Source organism: Actinia tenebrosa, unplaced genomic scaffold (genome assembly GCF_029948245.1).
Source record: "Actinia tenebrosa isolate PJP-AT-01 unplaced genomic scaffold, QUT_ActTen_1.0 PGA_scaffold17__23_contigs__length_9995812, whole genome shotgun sequence".
NCBI classification, from domain to species: Eukaryota; Metazoa; Cnidaria; class Anthozoa; order Actiniaria; family Actiniidae; genus Actinia; species Actinia tenebrosa.
In genome coordinates, this window is record NW_028292577.1 from 5,789,871 (window position 1) to 5,810,913 (window position 21,043).

The 21,043-nt window shown below is 36.0% G+C and overlaps 2 protein-coding genes across 3 annotated transcripts; both read left to right on the forward strand.

Annotated features, from left to right (window-relative positions):
• Positions 1 to 2,209: 2,209 nt before the first annotated feature.
• On the forward strand, positions 2,210 to 11,250 carry LOC116305560 (uncharacterized). The gene is made up of 8 exons (XM_031715498.2): positions 2,210 to 2,339; positions 3,564 to 3,608; positions 4,124 to 4,593; positions 5,019 to 5,105; positions 5,558 to 5,677; positions 6,206 to 6,268; positions 7,829 to 7,866; positions 9,187 to 11,250. The coding sequence occupies exons 2-8, from the start codon at positions 3,589 to 3,591 to the stop codon at positions 10,039 to 10,041; spliced, it is 1,653 nt and encodes a 550-aa protein (XP_031571358.2). The 5' UTR covers positions 2,210 to 2,339; positions 3,564 to 3,588; the 3' UTR covers positions 10,042 to 11,250.
• A 1,093-nt stretch (positions 11,251 to 12,343) lies between these two features.
• LOC116305558 (NACHT, LRR and PYD domains-containing protein 1 homolog) lies at positions 12,344 to 19,490 on the forward strand. Of its 2 annotated transcripts, none has more exons than XM_089031630.1 (2): positions 12,344 to 14,824; positions 17,247 to 19,490. In XM_089031630.1, the coding sequence occupies exons 1-2, from the start codon at positions 14,815 to 14,817 to the stop codon at positions 19,400 to 19,402; spliced, it is 2,166 nt and encodes a 721-aa protein (XP_088887756.1). In that variant the 5' UTR covers positions 12,344 to 14,814; the 3' UTR covers positions 19,403 to 19,490. The 2 variants fall into 2 exon arrangements, with proteins under 2 accessions (XP_088887756.1, XP_088887757.1); XM_089031631.1 differs by lacking the exon at positions 12,344 to 14,824 and adding an exon at positions 14,841 to 15,238.
• The last annotated feature ends 1,553 nt before the right edge of the window (positions 19,491 to 21,043 follow it).

Below are 21,043 nucleotides of genomic sequence, written 5' to 3' on the forward strand. Positions count from 1 at the left end.
TTTCTGAACTTTGAGCAAATCATATTTACTCCACTATATAAAGCGCGATTTCAAAACTTAGGTCAAAAAATGGAGAACAAGAGCAGTAAAGCAAAAAAAAAAAAAAAGCGATTTTCGTCAAAACTTCCTTCTCTTAATACCTGGGAAAGTTTTATTTTCTAATGATTTGTTTGCGTCCGCGTAATTGCGCTTCGAAGTTGAAAGGTAGCGCGCCGAAATTATCCAATCAAGCCACCTTAAAAGAGAGCAGGTGCGTTATAGCTTCCGGACCTTGAATTTCGGACCGGAAATTTCAACTGCGGATGCCTTGATCACAGGTAAGCTGATCGATGTCCAATCTCGTACCCAGAGCCCTTATTTCTTACTGCGCATGCTCGATGAAATAATTGGGCTCTGGAAAACTCCAATATTTCCTGTGCTGTGATTGGTTCTCGAGAACAAAGGAAGATACCGGAAGTAAAACTTACAGTACTAGTGAAAGTAAACAAGATGGAGTCTCGACTTAAGTATACCAAAAAAGCCTGTAGGGCCGGATTTTTCGAAGTTTTGCCGGTTTTGTAATAGAAATCATATTGATGTCCATCCAATAGATATTTTTGGAGTTAATTTAACTGAAAACCATCTTCAAAACCTAATTTTCCAAGCGCGAATTCACATGCTCGTTGAACATCGTCCGCCATTTTGAATTTACTTAGTCTGTCATAATGCGCATGTGCGAGAAACCCAGAATCTGGGTCTTCCGGTTTGGAGTTTTCCAGAGCCCAATCAATCTCGTACCCAGAGCCTGCGTTTCTTCTGGCCTGCGGCGAAGAACTAGGGCTCTGGCATAATCCATATTTTGAGACCAGGATTTCTTGGACTTCCGGTATAACAGCGCATGCGTTCAAATACTTGCCAAAAATTAAAAATATTTTTTCCCCCAATTTTTAATTCGTGCTATAATTTTTAATTTGATTTTGAGTTCGATTTAATTTTTACTTCGCTTATTTTGATCGTTTATATCTCACTTTCCGAAAATTGCGCATGCGCCAAAATATGGATTATGCCAGATCCCTAGTTCTTCACCGCAGGCCAGAAGAAACGAAGGCTCTGGGTACGAGATTGGAGCCCAATTATTTCGTCGAGCATGCGCAGTAAGAAATAAGGGCTCTGGGTTCGAGATTGATCGATGTTTGGGTTACCTTTGATCTTCAGAGATCTTCAGGGATTCAAATTGCTTCGAACAAACGGTACTCAATTTTTGACCTTTTAAATTTTTAGCTTGAATATAGTAGTTAAATTATTTATCCTTTGCCTTCTTATAGTTTATTTAGTAAATTTCCCCCCCCCCCCCCCCCCCCCGGGTTCTAATTGCTTGTGCTATTTTGTGAGTTTTTAACACGTTTTTTTGAGTTCAAATCATCATGACAAATGCAAGGGCGATCGGCCGCGAACTCGACTCGCACTAATCCTCGTGAAAATATGCTTAAATTCCAGTCTCCTTCTCATCTACTTCGGGTATGCGAAAGATTGATTATTGTACCACATTCTAGCAAATTTAGAGTTCGATCCAAGCCAATTTAATGCTTGAAAAATCCACTTATTTCCTGATTCGAGTCGTTAGACATTTTACTTCCGGAACGACTCTTCCTATTGTTTTTCCCCGGACCAATAGGAATGCTCAAAAAATCGGTTACAACCAGGCCTCTCGCTTCTCGTTACTGACCAAGAGGAACGTGGGCTCTGGGTACGAGATTGCTATTCAGACGCGAAGAATTGACGCGCGAAGCTAACCCAGACGCAGTTTCTCCTTGTAGAGCGTCTCCGAAGATTGTCAAGAGTTGTTGTACTGTTTTCCTCGATTTTCTCGCTCTAATTTTGCACTCCATGCAGATTACCCATCTGGTAACATAGGTAAGTCTAAGTTATATTAAGTCATATAAATTTCCTTCAAATTTTTTGAACTTACTCCACTATATAAAGCGCGATTTCAAAACTTAGGTTAAAAAATGGAGAAAAAGAGCAGTAAAGCAAAACCATCAACGCTGACTAGCGGCTGTGAGTTAAATGCGATTTTCGTGAAAACTTGTTCATTCGAAAATTCTATCCTTCTCTTAAAACCTGGGAAAGTTTTATTTTCTAGTGATTTGTTTGCTTCCGCGTTCGAAGTTGAAAGGTAGCCGACATTATCCAATCAGCAGGTGTGTTATCACGTGATCAAGGTGTGCCACATCTATTCATAGTTTCCTTGGTAGCGTCGTGAAAGATTGTATTGTCAAGGGTTGTTGTACTGTCGAGTTTTCCTCGATTTTCTCGCTCTAATTTTGCACTCCATGCAGATTACCCATCTGGTAACATAGGTAAGTCTAAGTTATATTAAGAAATGCAAAGTTATTTAGAAGTTTTTTAAATTCAAAGCCGGAAATGATGGAAGAAGATAGTAAAGAAAATGCTTCAAACATGAGTGATTACGAAGCTCTTGACAAAAAGACTTATTCAAATTTCGTAATCGATTCTAAACTTTCCGCCGAACTTCGGAACTTGGTTAGCTTATTTTGCAGCAAACAAACTTGATTTTCAAACAGGAGCTTCTGGATTTCCTTACCATACATGCTTGGCTTTGTTATCACTGATGACTTTCCCTTTCACTTTCGCTGTTATCGATAATGTTTGAAACCGTTTTTATGTTCACGACCGATATTTCAAGATGATCTACTACCTTTCTAATGGCATATTTTGGATTGGAACCCTTCTTCGCTCATTTGAGTAGGTTTATAGACGAGGTTTAGGACTAAAAGTCGAAGGGTATATAATATTATTAAAATACACAGATCAAAAATCTCGCGTACAACTTGGTGAAATGGATATCCAAATATGGTTGAAACTCTATACCAGTCACACTCTGTTAGTACAACATGTGGTAGTCCAGAACTGCACCCACTTTTCACAATATGCAGATAATGCATTTCACATGTTTTTGATGTGGCTCGATCAGCATATAATTCACGTGCGTATGTGAAATCTTTAGCGTGCATGTAATTCTCACATGGGCATTAAATGCATTTCACATTTTTTTGATTGGCTCAGTGTTGTTTCACATGAATTTCAAACACCCTTTCACATGGTCTTGCCAAAAGTTTATATGATTTACTCTCATGCATGCAATGCAGTAAAATTTCTTTTTCACTTTTCACATGCTTTTTCCCAGGTGAAGGCTGACAATTAATCCCCATGCACATGTGAAATATTTCAAAATGTTTGACATGCTATTTCACACTAATATAAAATTTCGCATGGAAATTTTCACATCCTATTTTACATGTAGAAAAATAATCTTCACATACTTTTCACATGTATTTCACACACTTCCTTGCACTTCCACTTCCATGAGTCATACTCATGTCCTCTGTCTGAATTTCACAACTGCCGTAATTGCAAAACTTTTGTGACTTTGGGACTGAGACGTCATGTGACATCAGAGATCACGCTATAATACATTGTTTAATGAACATGTCATATGGGGTTGTTATAACGATGTATGTCAGGAGAAAAATGTGACAGATTTTTTCTGTTTACTCTTTTAGATCTTGTATTAACCCTTGATGTATCATGGATAGCCAAGAAGAAAGGTGGGTGAATTTCATCCCTCCGCAAAAATTAAGTTCTGATTTCCAATATGACCTAGGCATCGATTTAAGGCTTAGTCATGAGCGTCTGGCTCAAGAGACTAGGCAATCACAGACTCTGCCTTCTCAAAGTAAAATATATTATGAGTATATTATATTTATTAAATTCATATGTATTTGCAAATTTTACTATACGCATATTCTGGTTTTGGTGTTAAAACGAGGCATCTGTGAGGAAGAGTTGGATCAACTTGTCATCCTTTTTTCACAGTAATTAAACTGCAGCATTCGGAAACTGCATTTTGATTGCCCCATAGTAAAGCACCTCTTTTGTGATAGGTTAGGTCTTATTTTAGTTTTAAGTTATTTGGAAGACCTGAATCTATTGTTATTTTATAATAATCCTACAGTATGTATTTTTTTGACCAATCATAAAACTCATTTCAAACGGTGCGGGAAGTCCCTTTTTCAGACTGTAAATGTAATTTGTTTTTTTTTTGCAATTTGGTGTTTTGCAGAGATAATTACTTCAGCTTGACTCTTCTGTTGTTCCGTGTTGGGAACCAAAAGTTACGAGAGTATTTCAAGACACAGTGGCCAAACGTTTACCAGCGTGTTAGACCTGGTACAGTACCACCCCCTTGGAATGACACACCACATGATGCAGCAGAAATGAAAAAAATACAACCATCCAAACTGAAATTCAAGTTCAAAGATGAAAAAACAAAGTTCAATTCAGGAAACACAAGCGACTGGGACTTCTCACTTCTCACCTCAGTGCTGCGATATTCATCTTTGCAATTTGTGCTGCCTTCCAGTCCTGAAAGTAAAGCTTTAGATGATCTTAAAAAAATCCGTAACGAACTAATAGGACATGCTACTGATGCAGCAATACCTAATGCATTATTCCATACAGCATGGACAGATGCTTGCAATGCATTAGCACTGTTCAATGCATCTGATGCTGACTTCAAGTGTGTACAAGATGGTATGTAGTCTTCAGTTGTGCTGTATTATAGATATCAATATATAACAGTTTTGTTAATGTGGCATGTTCGTTCGATGAAAGTATGACTGAACACTAAAAGTGGCAATATAATTACGATGTATGGTAATCATGTAATAATTTATGACCAGGTGACATATGTCAGTCAATAGTTGGCTTACTGTTGGCCAATGACCAACCAGTGGTTGACCAACACTTAGTAGACACAACACCAACACTAACATTCACTCACTCACTCATGCCTACAAAAGATTTTTAATCTGAGAACATCTGAATCTAAATTTATATTATGCTTTTTATGGAATATATGTGAACCAATACATGTATACTTAGATGACAGTTAATGCATTATTGATGATAAATTTAATGTTTCTGACAACTTTTGTTCTTGATATTGTCAAATACAGATGTGAATAAACCATGGAATGTGTTGTACCCAATGCTGCAACAGTGTGTTAAACAAGAGCAAGAAATAAAAGATTCTGTTGACACAAGTGAGTTAACACCATGTTAAATTTTCTTAAAGATCTTGTTGAACAACAAATATTTTTCAAGCTTTGATTCATAAAAAGCTGAGATAGTGTAGGCTTGACTGACCAGTAAGAATGAAAATAGGTGTGCAAGATACCAAGCAGTTTTCATGGTTATACTTAAACTCATCAGCAGTAATGAGATTGGGCAAAGACACCTACACTGCTATGTAGGTACGTGTACCACTTGTACAGTGATAATGAGGGGGACCATAGCAAAGTGCACTGTATCGAGCAACAAATAAGATGTGCAATGATTTGCAAAAAAAATATTGCTAAGGGAGAGATTACTGGCCAACAGGACTCAGTTTTAACTGAGTCTAAAATTTAATTCAAACTCATAAAAGTTATAATAAATTCTTACCCAGTTAATATACTGGAAAAACTCTGAATTTACTATTTAACTTTTGCAATAGTAATCAACAGAATAGAGCATTTACAGCAAACAGTGGAACAGCAGCATACATCACTACAACAAACAGTGGAAAAGCAGCATGAGACACAATTAGAAGCAGCAAGAAACATTGAAAGAAAAAGTAAGACAAAATATTTTACCTACCTAGTAATTAACATTACCTTAGGGGTCACTCATTATTTATGTCTAGAGGAGCTGGTAAAAAAGAGGGGAGGCTGCCATGAAATATAGAGAAAAGGGGAGGATGGCTAGTTACAGTGTCAGTTTGAGGGATAGGACATGTATATGACATGAAGCAGATGGTATGGTGACTGTAATGGTCCAGTCAGGTTAAAGTATGTAAGATGTCAGTTAGAGTGGTAGTACATGTATATGACATGAAGTGGATGGTATGGTGACTGTAATGGTCCAGTCAGGTTATAGTATGTAAGATGTCAGTTAGAGTGGTAGTACATGTATATGACATGAAGTGGTTGGTATGGTGACTGTAATGGTCCAGTCAGGTTATGGTGTGTAAGATGTCAGTTAGAGTGATAGGACATATATATGACATGAAGTGGATGGTATGGTGACTGTAATGGTCCAGTCAGGTTATATTGTATGTAATTAGCGTAATTAATATCAGTGTTTTTCCTGTCATTCTTAACAGTTGATCTAATGTTGAGTCAAGGGCAACAAGGTCAGAAGAGGTCAACAGCTGATGTCCAGCCAGGTTGGTTTCTGAATTTGAGTTGGATTTGTTAAACTGCAGTTCATAATAGTATAATAGTAATTTATGTTTTACACAGCACTTTCCAGTAAGTTCTTAAAACCCTTGACATGTTTAAATACAACGCTTCCAAGTTATAAAAAAAGTATTGCAAGTAATCTGAAATACAAAACCATTGTGTGTCATTTCCAAAAAAGCAATGTATTAGGTCCTGAGTTTTTGAATTTGTATGGGTCAGAAAAAGAGGAATAACATTTCAGAGTTGGGTATGCATGCAGTGAAAAAAGATATCCATTTGTGCATTTAATCCTCCACACCTATTCAAATGTAGCTGTTTTGTTGCTTATGGTGCTTCATGGTGTTTTAGTAAGTAAGTAAACTCTTTATTTACTGAGTAGCACTAAATAGCAATATGCTAACAAACCTGTGGCCCTCTAATTTTCTTTCTTTACAACTATCTTATTAAACGAGTTGATAAGAAAAAGGGCCACTTAGACCAGTTAAACAAGAGAACCAATTAAAATGTGGAATGAAGACAATTCATTTCAACTTTGGGTAGTGGAACCAATCAGAAACCTAGATTGTATGAGAATGGTAATTTGACCCTGATGTTACGTGTAAACAACTAGATAGCCATCATCATTTTCTTGTGGGAATGATGATGTAGTCATCTGGTATATAGTGTATAGATGTATGGATGTACTCATCTGGTATATAGTGTATGGATGTACTCATCTGGTATATAGTGTGTAGATGTACTCATCTATAGTGTATAGATGTACTCATCTGGTATATAGTGTATGGATGTACTCATCTGGTATATAGTGTGTAGATGTACTCATCTGGTATTTAGTGTATAGATGTACTCATCTGGTATATAGTGTATGGATGTACTCATCTGGTATATAGTGTGTAGATGTATGGATGTACTCATCTGGTATATAGTGTATAGATGTATGGATGTACTCATCTGGTATATAGTGTGGATGTACTCATCTGGTATATAGTGTATGGATGTACTCATCTGGTATATAGTGTATGGATGTACTCATCTGGTATATAGTGTATAGATGTATGGATGTACTCATCTGGTATATAGTGTATGGATGTACTCATCTGGTATATAGTATATAGATGTACTCATCTGGTATATAGTGTATGGATGTACTCATAGTGTATGGGTGTACTCATCTGGTATATAGTGTATGGATGTACTCATCTGGTATATAGTGTATAGATGTATAGATGTACTCATCTGGTATATAGTGTATGGATGTACTCATCTGGTATATAGTGTATAGATGTATGAATGTACTCATCTGGTATATAGTGTATAGATGTACTCATCTGGTATATAGTGTATGGATGTACTCATCTGGTATATAGTGTATAGATGTATGGATGGACTCATGTGGTATATAGTGCATAGATGTATGGATGTCAGTTAGAGTGGTAGGACTGCATGTATATATATAGCATGAAGTGGTTGGTATGGTCCAGTCAGATTACATTGTATGTAGTTAGTATAATTAATATCAGTGTTTTTCCTATCTTTCTGAACAGTTGATCTAGTGTTGAGTCAAGGGCTGAAAGAGGAGCAGGTATTTAAATCTTACAGTAGGTCGTCAATTGTGTCAGTTTTACTGGCTTAACCTGACTGTTAGTTTCTTTAGAAAATCTACCTAACAGAATGTCGTAACTGCTAAAATAATGTAAATTGTTAATAAGAGGTGGTTTTAAGAGGAAATGCATTTTTGAGCATAAATTCCGGATGAAAATAGAAACCAATGAGAAAATAGTGACCAGAAAGAAAAAACACTTGTCGATTTCAGTCAAGGTATATGTGAAAAATACCCAATATTCATTGCCTTTTCGTATGAACCCTAAATAAAATAATCCAAGCTCATTTTTGGATATTCTCTGCTTTCACATCCCCATAATACTTTGCGTCTTTGGGGGTAACCACATGGTAAAAACCCACTTATTTTGCTGAAGGCTGATCAGACAATGTTGACAATACCTTGTTTGGTATCCAAAAATAAAATGAAGAAGAAAAAAACAGAAAAAGATAGAAGCTTGAAGACGTTTAAGGTAAATTGTAAAAATGTTTTCGTAGGCCAATACATTTTCTGTAAGGCCAAAACTCTTCATGATCTGTACACGCAAATATAACTTAAAATAAACTGATAATCAGTATTGTACATATAAAAGCAGGTATAGTATAAATGCAATTAAGAAACCTTTCAATTTGGGACAGTTTTTTGACCCAAAGCATTATGGGGATGTGAAAGTAGAGAATGTTCTGGAAGAACATCTAAATAGTTCAGTTTTTTTTTGCATAACAAGGGTCATATCTATGTGCGAATACCACTCAATTCTAAATATCATCTGACCGCTTTCAATAAATAGCTAAAACCATTATTTTATATCCAATCAAGTGTCAAACATCTCTTCTATCAGTTTATAAATATATAGTTTTCATATCTTTTTCCTATTCTGTATGCTTTAGCTGTTTTTGGACCTGTTTGATTCAACTGAAAATTTGCATACTTTTGAGATTGCTGCTGGGCCAACAGTTTTTATCGAATTTCTCATAATCTTAGCGGTTTTTTGAAAAACGAACTACTCCACGTTTGTTTACTTGGTAATACCTTCCAGCAAACCAAAAATGAGCAAAAACGAAATTTTGACTGTGACCGCGAATTCTCGATTTTGTTCGATATTGGTGGACATCTGCTCTTAAATTACTGTTCATCGTCCAGTTTTATTGCTATGAAATTCAGTTGAATACATTGCTATGAAAAACATTAAACGTATTAAATTTCATGGCCATTTGAAGGTATGGAACATCTCTTCGATAAGAGATCTATTTAATGATGTATCGTAGTTTATCAACTGTTTATATCTCTCTAAATTTGTAGGCTCACCAACTGCAAGTTGAAGAATTTGGAAAATATAAAAATTTGGAACATCAGGTGCCTGTTACAGATTTGCAAGAAATTTCCAACAGAATAAAATATTCTGTTGGTGCAATAATTGCTATAAATATTAGTAATTTGCCAAACTATGGGGCAACTTGTTTCAGAATTGGAACCAAGTATGTTATTACCAACAAGTATGTCGTTGATGACATAAGTAAATTGGCTATCCAATTGAGTAGCTGTTATGTTGACTTTAACTATAAAGAACAAGATCACCCTGGCTATCGTTTTGGTTTCGCACCTAACCCCGTACGGTTCTACTCTGAAGCACTGAACTATGTCATCCTTGAGTTGCGTTCAAATGGTGAGGGTTTTCCTCCGAGTGTAACTGACTTAGGTTATAATATTGTCCCACCTGGCCACAAGCTTAAAAGTGGAGACTGTTTAACGTTTATTGGGCACCCTGGAGAACGTAGAAAGCAAATAGATGTCTCCTGTCCAATCAAGCTTCTGCAAGATATTCAAAAACATCGACGTGACTATGATGCTAGGGCCATTAGCTTAATGGAAGAGGCCTGCAATCATCCAGATTATGCTACCTACAATGTAAGCACTTTATTCGGAGGGTCTTCTGGATCTCTCGGGATTTTGATGGAGAAAAAGCTATTGGTGGTTCTCCACACAGCGGGAATTTTCCAGTGTACCAATCATGTATTAGAATATGGCATTTTAATGTCGTCTGTTGTCAAAGATGTTATGACAAAGATAGAGAATACTCCAATTCAAAACGTGAACCTGGATGAAATTTTTGGTGGTTCGACTTCCTCAATATTTGACCAGTGCTCCTTGTGGTAAGACATGCCGTAACATTGAAAATCTTAACACGTATTTACGTGCCTATGGGATGTCACAGAAACGCCTTGATTGGCATCTACCATAAACTTCTTCGTGACGACGATTCCTCGAGAATGACTATAATAGTATATTAGTTAGACAACTGCTCTTATTTTAAATTGATAATTGCGATTGCTCATATACGCATGGCTCGGACAACCAGGTAAAATGAAGTTAGTCTCAATCGTCATGTATGGTAGCTTTATTATAAATTGTGACGCTTGCTTGCTATAAATATAGATGTTTTAATATCTATATTATTATATATGTACAGTAAATATATAATATTTAAATATATAATATTTAAATATATAATATTTAAATATATAATATTTAAATATATAATATTTAAATATATAAATATATGTGTATCTGTAAAAAGAAAATTGGGGGTCACCGTTCGTCCCGAAGAGATATGAGAGTTTGAAGAAATGAAAATAGTTTCAGCTTATTAGCCATTGTTGTTTTTATCCCAAAAACCATCAGTGGTGTGCTTGTTCTTTTCCATCAATTAGTATATGTAATAGGACTCCATGCTGTCCAATTAAGAAATAATTGGACGAGGAAAATTCCGAGGACTGACAAAATTGGATGAGGCCGTAGGCCGAGTCCAATTTGGCAATCAGAGGAATTTTTCGAGTCTAATTATTTCTTGATTGGGGAGCATGAAATCCCATTACCTATTAATTATATAGCTGCCTAATTAATCCCATATGGACAAGACCTGTCCAATTAAGAAAATAATTGGACAGTTAACAATATGGGATTAATGAGAAGCTGTATAATTATTATAGTTATTATAGTGGGAATTATACAAAGTACCAACCAAAAACCATTCATGTACTTTTACGGAAAAACCATTGTGAGTAGTTAGAGAAACATGCATGTATTATAAGTCAAACACATGTTTTCAGCTTACTAACCATTAATGTTTTTTATTATATAATCCATAAATGGGAAGTGTTCTGTTTTTCCATTCATGTTTTTTTAATGGGATTTACTATAATTACCTTTCTAAAAACCATTATGTTTTTTAGAAATTTTTTCCTTAAAATTTATTTGTTTAGTCTTTTAGGGAAGTTAGAATACCTAAGGTTTATATATGGTTTAAACCCGGTCAGATTGTATGAACGTAATTGAAAAGTCAAGAATAAAATAATGTAAACTTTATTTTAATTTTTCTTACACACAATTGTAAACCTCACTGTAACCTAGGCAGTTTACAATTTTCTACTTGAATCGATTAGAAGAAAAGTTTGAATAATACAATCAAACGAACATTAACAAGCACAACAAATTATTATAAAGAAAAGAAAAAACAAACAAACAAAAAAAAACTAATAGTTTAACAATTCAGGATTTGACCATTCCTTATTCCTACAACAAAATATGTAATATGTTGCTCTTATTGCAATTAATGTAATGTTCTTGATTGTATACTGAATGATTTTATCATCGAAACCAAGTTCAGCTAGCATTTCAAAAAAATGTTGTTGACTCTTTAGAAAAAACTCCTAACGCACTGATTGACAAATTTATAAAAACAATTTTCTTGAAATCATTAACATTGTTAGGATTCAACAGTTTTTTATACTTAATTTGTTTACATAATAAGTTCTTAAGTCAATTCAAGTATATATAGGCGTGCGTCTGAAGTGGTTATTAAGAGGTCTGGTCTTTGACTATCTCCGGTGATAATGGAAGGGGAGTTAAATGTTGGTAGATCAGCATAGAGTGTGACGTCTTTGACTGTTGACAATGATTTTGCAATGGACTGTAAGATGGAGTCACGTCTACAAGTATAGTGACCCTGATTTAGATAGTAATTCCACCCACAGACAACGTGAAGGACCAATTCTGGCAGTAAGCACAAGGAACAATCTGAAGACGAAGAAATGCCCCATTTGACCACGTTTTTCTTGTGGGAAGAGTATTATTGATGTAACGGATGGTGAAGTTATAGATGTTTTTGGGTAGTTTAGATTGTGCTAGTGACCAGACTTTGTTCAATGAAGGAAGAGAACACTTTGATACAGTTCTGAAAAATAGACCTTGTGAAGATAGTTCGTTGCATAACTTGTTTTCTTGACCTTCATGGAATTATTTGATGATTTCTTTTGTGGACTTAAATCTATCATACTGAATGTTGGTGTGAATTGCGGTGGACTTCCAGAGTTGTTTGATGTCTTCATTAGGGGAGGTTTTGAGTACTTTTCTTAAAACGACTTGGCATTGAGTGAACTTGACTGATGGAGGATTTATGTTTAAACCAAATTTATTGACTGGAAGAAAAACTTTACTGAGAGTTCCAGAAACCGGGATGTCTAGCCACTTTCGGATATATCCTGCAACAATGTTATCAACATTCTCGATAACCCACGTTTTTGATAGATCTGCAATCGTGAAATGCCAAGATATTTTAGGAAGAACATATCTGGAGTAGAGGTAGGGTGAAGTTCTTTAGTGTCGATTTCTGTCATCAATTCATTAATTAAGTTGTTTAGAGCTGATTTATATTCCATATTCAACATATCGAAGTCAAAATATGAGTTTCTGTTTTGGTCGAGAGTCGAGAGTACCAGGTCGAGATTCGAGAGTACCCTTTATCTGAGTATCCAATTATAGTTTCTATGATTAGGTTCCTCAAATATAAATCAATAAATATAAATGAGAGCGTACATATATAATAACACTGATGATCATGGGATAATAAGGCGGTCTTCTCCGGTGTCATTAGGCTAATTGCCTGCTTACAAGGTGCATTGGTTTGTTCTTTTTCTATGTTTTCGACTGAATTTCTTTAGCCGTCGCCTTAGCAGCTGGGGCCAAGCAATCACTGTGGGTAATTTGCAAGGCATTTTAACGGCTTTGATAGGAATCTAACGTATAATGCCCTTCTGAATAAATTCACTAGTCTGACGTCAATCATTCACTGGCAAAAAAGATTTGTGCTGCTGCTTCTCGTGCTCCTTCTAACCAATAGCATTTTAGTCCTACCATAGCCTAGTCTAATGCCGTCTGCGAAGGAGACTAACCCAAGCTTTCCAAACCCAAAATGGAATAAACTCTTAGCACTCACTGAATAAACAAGAATCAGTTTACAATTACAACAGGGTCGCTTTGGTATGTCCCAGAACTGCACCGCACAAGACTGTCAAAATTTTCGGCAGCTTCTGTCTTATCTTCTCGTTGAGGATATTCTCGTGGTTCCGCGTTCTCGTAAGCGTTTATCATAATCAGAGATTAACAAGTTTTCAATCCATCAATCCAAGGTAAGATCGCATTCCGGTATATTAGCAAAAAAGTGGTATTATTCTTTTTTTGAATGATAATAATTTCTTTTTGAATAATTTAATAATAAATAATAATAATAAATTGTACACAAACAATGACCCGACGATAGCTGTAGTTAGAAACTTTGAAGAGCAAGCTGTAAAGAAGGGAAGACTATCTCTTGTAAAAGATGCTCAAGGAGCTTCTGAAGACTATGGTATCACTCTCAACTTAGAGTACCCGGACGAGGTCAGAGGAAAAGTGGCAAGGAAAGCTGAATGCCAAAAGATGCTTGAAACAACCTCTGGGCTGATCTAAGTCTGGGCACGGCTAACTCACAGATCGAACCCTGAAACAACCTCTGGGCTGATCTAAGTCTGGGCACGGCTAACTCAGATCGAACCCTGAAACAACCTCTGGGCTGATCTAAGTCTGGGCACGGCTAACTCACAGATCGAACCCTGAAACAAGCTCTGGGCTGATCTAAGTCTGGGCACGGCTAACTCACAGATCGAACCCTGAAACAAGCTCTGGGCTGATCTAAGTCTGGGCACGGCTAACTCACAGATTGAACCCTCAAACAACCTCTGGGCTGATCTAAGTCTGGGCACGGCTAACTCACAGATCGAACCCTGAAACAACCTCTGGGCTGATCTAAGTCTGGGCACGGCTAACTCACAGATCGAACCTTGAAACAACCTCTGGGCTGATCTAAGTCAGGGCATGGCTAACTCACAGATCGAACCCTGAAACAACCTCTGGGCTGATCTAAGTCAGGGAATGGCTAACTCACAGATCGAACCCTGAAACAAGCTCTGGGCTGATCTAAGTCAGGGCACTACAAAAACACTACACTTACTTGAACTTTGAACAATCAACCATGAACAGTCGAGTCTCCCACCACGAGGTTCCAAGGCCGTCATCGGTTGTCATCCCCTTCGGCAATAATAATAATCAATAATCAAATAATAATAATAATAATCAATAATCAAATAATAATAATCAATAATCGGAGTACTGCGAGATTTTGTTGTTCAAACGTTGATTGGTTCCGAAGTTTGTTCATTGTTTCGTATTGTTTATTATTGATGATTGCTAATTGGTTCCGAAGTTAATCACAATGCCTCGAAACCCTTTCGACTAATTCCGAATGCTTGCCGAGTCACACTCACTCTTACGGACGGACACAACTCGAGGACTTAGTGGCTTCGCCTCTTCGAAGCAGTAGCCACAAAAATTGAGCTCTGGTATTTCTTTAGAAAAACGAGGCAGCAATCAAAATATGAACCAGAGATTTTTAATCTTAGTTCTCACCTGTGCTTATGTATTTTTTCAGTTGCTGTACTAGTAGCTGTAGTAGCTGGTGTTATTCTCTATGGTTGTACACACTATGATCCAAGAGCCTTGGTTATCAGTGCTGTTATTGGTGCCTTACTCATCTACTTGACTTACAGGGCATATATGATGTGGTGTAAGTGTATTGATGTATATATTATGAGGGTTCATTGCTGTTATTGGTGCCTTATTCATCTACTTGACTTACAGGGCATACATGATGTGGTGTAAGTGTATTGACGCATATATTATATTAATACGAGGATTCAGTGCTGCTCATACTGGGCATACATTATATCTTGTATGTCACGTCTCTAGTTTATCATTTAGTCTACTGTAGATCCCTTAGCATATCGTTAGTTAATTGTTTAACTCCTTTTTTAGCATCATTTTTGAGTTTGTTATTAACCCTAAGTACTTATGTTGAAATACGAGCCTTAAGCGTCCTTTTCGAAGCCACATGTCAGGAGTAAACAAGTCAGGAGTCATAACCAGGAGTTTTAGGAGTTCTTTTTAGGAGTTTCCTTCTAGTTGTCAAGTAGCATCAGACGTAAGTCAATTCTATATTTTCTCATACTGTTTCCTTCATTGCTGTTATAATTTTCTTTGTGGTGTATTAAGTCGTACCTTAGTTTCTACCTCCTCGTCCACACACTCATATTGCGTTGTTGTTCTAGTTTTCACCGTTTTGTAATCAAATAAAATCTTTACAAGACTGGTTGGACACTAAGCGTTCTCCATGAAAGCTGGGATCGCGACATTGTAAATGTGGTGTTTTTTGAAGGAGATAGCTAGGACAGGCTTTCCTCTTTCAGTTTCTTTTTAACAGTTTGATAAATACACATACCCTTCAACTCCCGTTTCATACAACAACTCCAGCTCGCGCTATAATCCTGTACCCACAACTTCGCTATTCAAATTAAACAGCCTAGGAAATCAGCAATCCAGAAAAATTATTGGAACTTGTAGATAAATAGAATCACCGTGAAAAGGTTGACAGAACTGCAATCGTCGGACGTCCGAAAGGTCAGGTCTATACTCCTTTTCACGGTGATTCAATTTACTCTACAAGTTTCAGCAGTTTTATTCAAAAACACCGACGCAGTTCACGCTAGTATTCTACTAGTTATCATCTACTCGTTAATCCAGAAAAATTGTTTTTTCAGTTACGAACCATGACGTACACATGGTTCGCACAGGCCTTGAAAAGTCCTTAAAAATGCATTCGGTACTTGAAAACTCCTTCAATTCTAAAATTTTGATTTTTGTCCTTGAAAAGTCCTGGTATTTTTCTTTTGACTCCTTGAATAATTAATTTTTATCCTGGGAATTTCTTGGGTACTATCTAAAATAATTTTTTTCATCTTTAGAAAGAGGAAAACCTTGGCTAAAATTGGAAAAATAATTAAAATAAAACAGTAATTTCCGGTTGTTTTGCGGTATTGTGGGTAATTTTCAAGATGGCGTAGGGCTCTTTCAAATTTGGTAATTAAGCTACCCCCTATCCAATGCTAATTCCAAGTAAACACGAGTACGGCATGTTTAAATACGGTTACTATTTCGCTTCACTGGTTCTTTCCTGTCCTTGTAGTCCTTGAAAATGACCATTAAATCCTTGAAAAGTCCTGGAATGTTTTTTCTTAAATTACTGTGCGAACCATGCGTACAGGACCAACACTCAGGGTCTTAAAATAACTGAGGAGAAGGTGCTGCTTTTGTAATTGCATCTGCAAATGTTTAAATCTTCTAAGTCAGTTCCTTGACAAGGACTAAAACCATAAGCCCTGTCTGTCTCCACTTACCCTGTATGATGACAACAATCTTCGAAATCTGTTGTGTTGTCCTGTCCCCAGGGGAAAAAGCCAAATAAAATAAAATCATGAGCCACACGTTTAATCTACGCATTTGTATTTTCTGTGCGGGTGTGGGATAAGATAATCATACAATGTTTTCTCGTGTTTTCTTGTCACATTGTATTTTCTTGTAGTGCTCACTCAAATCATGTTGTGCATACTAAAAGATACAAGTGACGCATGGGTTATTCCATGGTATACCACTCGACACCATAGGCATTGTAGAAGTAACTAGTATATACTGTATTCACAAGTTATTTATGTTAAAACACGAACGAGCGGGTCACGATGACGATAGACGTTCATTTTGCAATATCTTTTTTCTTATGTTTTCTTCTAACTCTGCTGAAACACAGTGCAACAATGCATGCAACATTACACGCAGCTGGACTGTTACAGCATGTGTCTACCCCAAGCTTGTTGCACGCAACAAACCTGAAGTTGAATTGCGCTCTACTCTTGCAACATTGCGCGCAACAAATTTCATCATGTGAACATGGCTGCAACCTTTTTGAAATCAGCCAATCAGCTTGCACCAAATTTATAACTGCTGACCAAATATCTTAGCATAGTAGGCTGACACAAGCGATGTTGCATGATTTTGTTGCAAATGTGTCACCCCGATTCAAATTTGTTGCTTGCAATGTTGCACCGTGTTTAAGCACCTTGATATCATATCAAATGAGCGTTGTTATTCTTTTACAGACATAAATAACTGTAGTCAAGCATTAAAATCATCCGTCGAAATACGAACAGAATCATCCAAAATGATGCCTTCCCATGACGGTCGTAGTGTAAAGACTGACAACATCTTCACCAATCTGACAGTATATTATGCAGATGAAAAACAAGAGAAAAAAGAGCAAGCAAAAGACCTGGGTAGAAGTGAACAGCTGCAGGAATACACCAAAAGAACGATGAGTTGTAAAGTTGAGAAATACGAAGATGTTTTTATTGACATGAAAGGAGAAAATCCAAAATTACTTCTTACCGGTAAAGCCGGGATAGGTAAAACCTTACTTTGTGAGAAAGTCATACGAGATTGGTCTATGAATAGATTATTTCAAAAGGAAAACACTCCGAATATTCAGTTTGCCTACCTGTTGAAGTTCCGTCAGCTCAGTTTACAGGGCGACAAAAAGATGAATTTACAAGAACTACTGAATTGTTCGCCCCTTCTTGACCACAATTCAGTCATCAACGATTCATTATTTGAACATTTGATTCAAAATCCCTCCAAGGTACTGATCATCTTGGACGGGTTTGATGAATGTTCAGAAGAGCACCGTAAACAAATCGCTAGCGATTACGAAGAACAATATCCAAATGATTCCAAAGAAAAGATGCCAATCCCAGCACTTTGTTCTAAACTGATCAGAGGAAAAGTTTTAAGAAATTCTGTTGTTCTGGTATCTTCAAGGCCAGGCAAGGCTGAGGAGTTGGGAAAAATCCATTTTGATCGATACGTAGAAATCTCGGGCTTTTCACCTGAACAAGTAATCGAGTATGTTGACAAATATTTCAGCGAACCAGGAAAAGAACAAACAAAAAAGGTGGTACGCGAACACGTAGAAAAAAATGAGAACCTAATAAGTTTTTGTCATATTCCGCTATCGTCTTTGTTGTTGTGCTGGTGTTTAGAATGGCGAATTAGTCGTTCAGGAATCACAGAAAATCTACCCGATAAAATAACTTATCTTTATGATGAAGTTGTTAAAGTCTTGGTAAAAAAACTTCATGCAAATCTCAAATATTCAGAAATGTCAGAATATGCAAAGAAAATAGCTAACGAAACGATAAATAAACTAGCTAAATTGGCAGCTAATTTACTGAAGGAAAGTAAATATATTTTTGACGAACAAGACATGAAAAAACTAGGCCTTACCGAGGACGAAATTGAAAACTTGAAAGTAAGCGGCATTCTTCATTGTGATCCTGGAATTAGAACTACTCCTCTTCAAACAAAAGCAGAGTTTAGTTTCACTCATTTGACTCTGCAGGAATATCTCTCGTCTTATTTTTTTGTAAAAAATAAAGAAATCCCAGAGAAAGTGAGTGGGCAGACGTTTGTGTTCATGTGTGGACTTTTGTCGAGAAAAAAACATGGAGAGAAGCTAATGAATAAACTAATCCAACAGGTAGCGCCTAAGGATCGTGAAGATAATGTAAATAAACTGCTAATGTTACAGTGTCTGTATGAGTATGGAGAGCAAGAACTAACTACAATAACCATAAATAATCTGTACTGTAAAAATGATTATATATTGGACATTAGTGGTTCACCTTTAACCTCGTTTGGTGTTGGTGTTGTTTGTCGTTCACTTGTTCGTAATTCGTTCATAACTGAACTGGACCTAACAGATTGTAGTTTAGATGATAAATGTGTAGAAAAAATAGCTGACTCATTAGTAAACACTGGAATAACCAACCTACACCTATGGGATAATAATATTACAGATGAAGGAGTGAAGAGTATTTGTAGTGTACTAACAGATACTAAAATAACCCTCCTGAAGCTATGGAAGAATAATATTACAGATGAAGGAGTGAAGAGTATTTGTAGTGTACTAACACATACTAAAATAACCTACCTATACCTAGGGTGGAATAATATTACAGATGAAGGAGTGAAGAGTATTTGTAGTGTACTAACACAAACTAAAATAACCCGCCTAGACCTAGGGGATAATAATATTACAGATGAAGGAGCAGAGAGTATTTGTAGGGTTATCACGCAAGCTGATTGTCAAGTAGAATTCTTATCCTTATCTGACAATAAGAAAATAACTGCAGAATGTAAGGAACATGTAAAACAACTTGTAGAAAAACACAAACCTGGTGTTGTTCAATTTCTTATTTAAATGAATGAAAAAAAGAATTATACTGGAATATATCTGTAATTATTTGTACAATATTGTATTAGATAATAAAGTAAATATTGGAGTTTAATCTTGTTTGGACTGAATAATTTCTGTTTTTCTCAACACAAATCCCTTGAAAATCCAAGATATTTATTGATAAATGTCAAGTGGTTTGATATCAATACAACTACAAATTGGTTTGAATCAATATTTCCATTGAACAAAGTTAAAAGAGACTTTTTCCCAACAAATAAAGTCTTTTTTTCAGGTTCTTAACAAAGTGAATTTGACTCAGAACAGCAAACAAATACTTGTTTTCTTCTTCAAAATCAAAATATTCCACTTGAAAATGAAAGAACCCCTCCATATTTTCATCATTCTACAGAGTTTCATTGATAAAATAGTCGTTTTAGTTGGTTTTGATTGGTTTTTGTTAATAATACCGCGGTAAAGTAAAAACTTTGTGGTAAAAAATGGCGGCAAATGATCGCTTGTTTTGTTGAGTCGAAGATGGACGAAAAAATGAGTAAAAAAGAAACTGTACTGACAAATATAAGATGGAATTACTAAAATATATGGAAAAATAATTATTTTACAACTAAATTAAAAAGATAAAAAATATAAAGAGCATTAAAAAGGGGCTTTCACCTTGAATGAGTAGAAAGAAAACATGATTCAAAAACAAGACTTCGTGTTCGCTCGAGTTTATTCAATTTTCATGATGTACAAAGTTCTTTCTTTATTATTTACAATTTTAAAGCATTTCGATTATTTGACTTGATTTTCCTTCTCAAAACTTAACGGAATTACAACGAAGAACCAAAATCTGAATTATATGTTAAAAAAACCCGTGAAGACGACAATAAGAAGCAAGTCTAAAATATTTCAGGGATAAAAACACATGGTGTCTCGTAAAAACAGGAATATCAAGAAACGACTGAGTTTTTGCTTACCGTTTGTTTGTTCTTTTAATACAAGATTCTTCCTTCAAAACAACTGAAGATAATAAAGTCCAAACGAAAGTCTCGACGGCCATTTTAGAGTCTGACAAACTCGAAGCTGAAAGTATTAATTTCCATGCTTTTTATCCCTTTAAAAGTATGATCCAAAAAGATTTACTAGCTGAGGTATTCACTCCCAATTTGTTTGGTTTTGCAAGTCAGTAAAGTGTTGAGAAAGGAGGAATAATCCAGTAGATATTCTTGGTTCAAAGAACAAGAAAATACTAAACCAACTTTGAACTCTTTGGACCAACAACCAGTCACGTGGGACAAAGAGCGGGAAAATCATCAACGCTGATTGTATGACACACTAGATTATAATACACCATCCTCGTGAAGGGTTTCAGCCCCGATTTGCAATAATGATTATTATTAATGATTGTAATAATATAATAAAGGGATATACATGAGGAATAGGAGTAATGCACTTGCCAAACCACAGGAAGACCAAGATCAAATGAGACCCAAAATCAATGCTGGCTCTCCCATTAGTCATACAGGGATAAGGATATTTGTCTGAATGAGGAATTCATTTGTCAATAAATATCTGGTACGTGGAAAAGTTCAATCATAAGACTATCCAAATTATGAGTATGACGTGTGTGTAAAAAAATAAATCGAAAGAGAAAGAACTAACGGA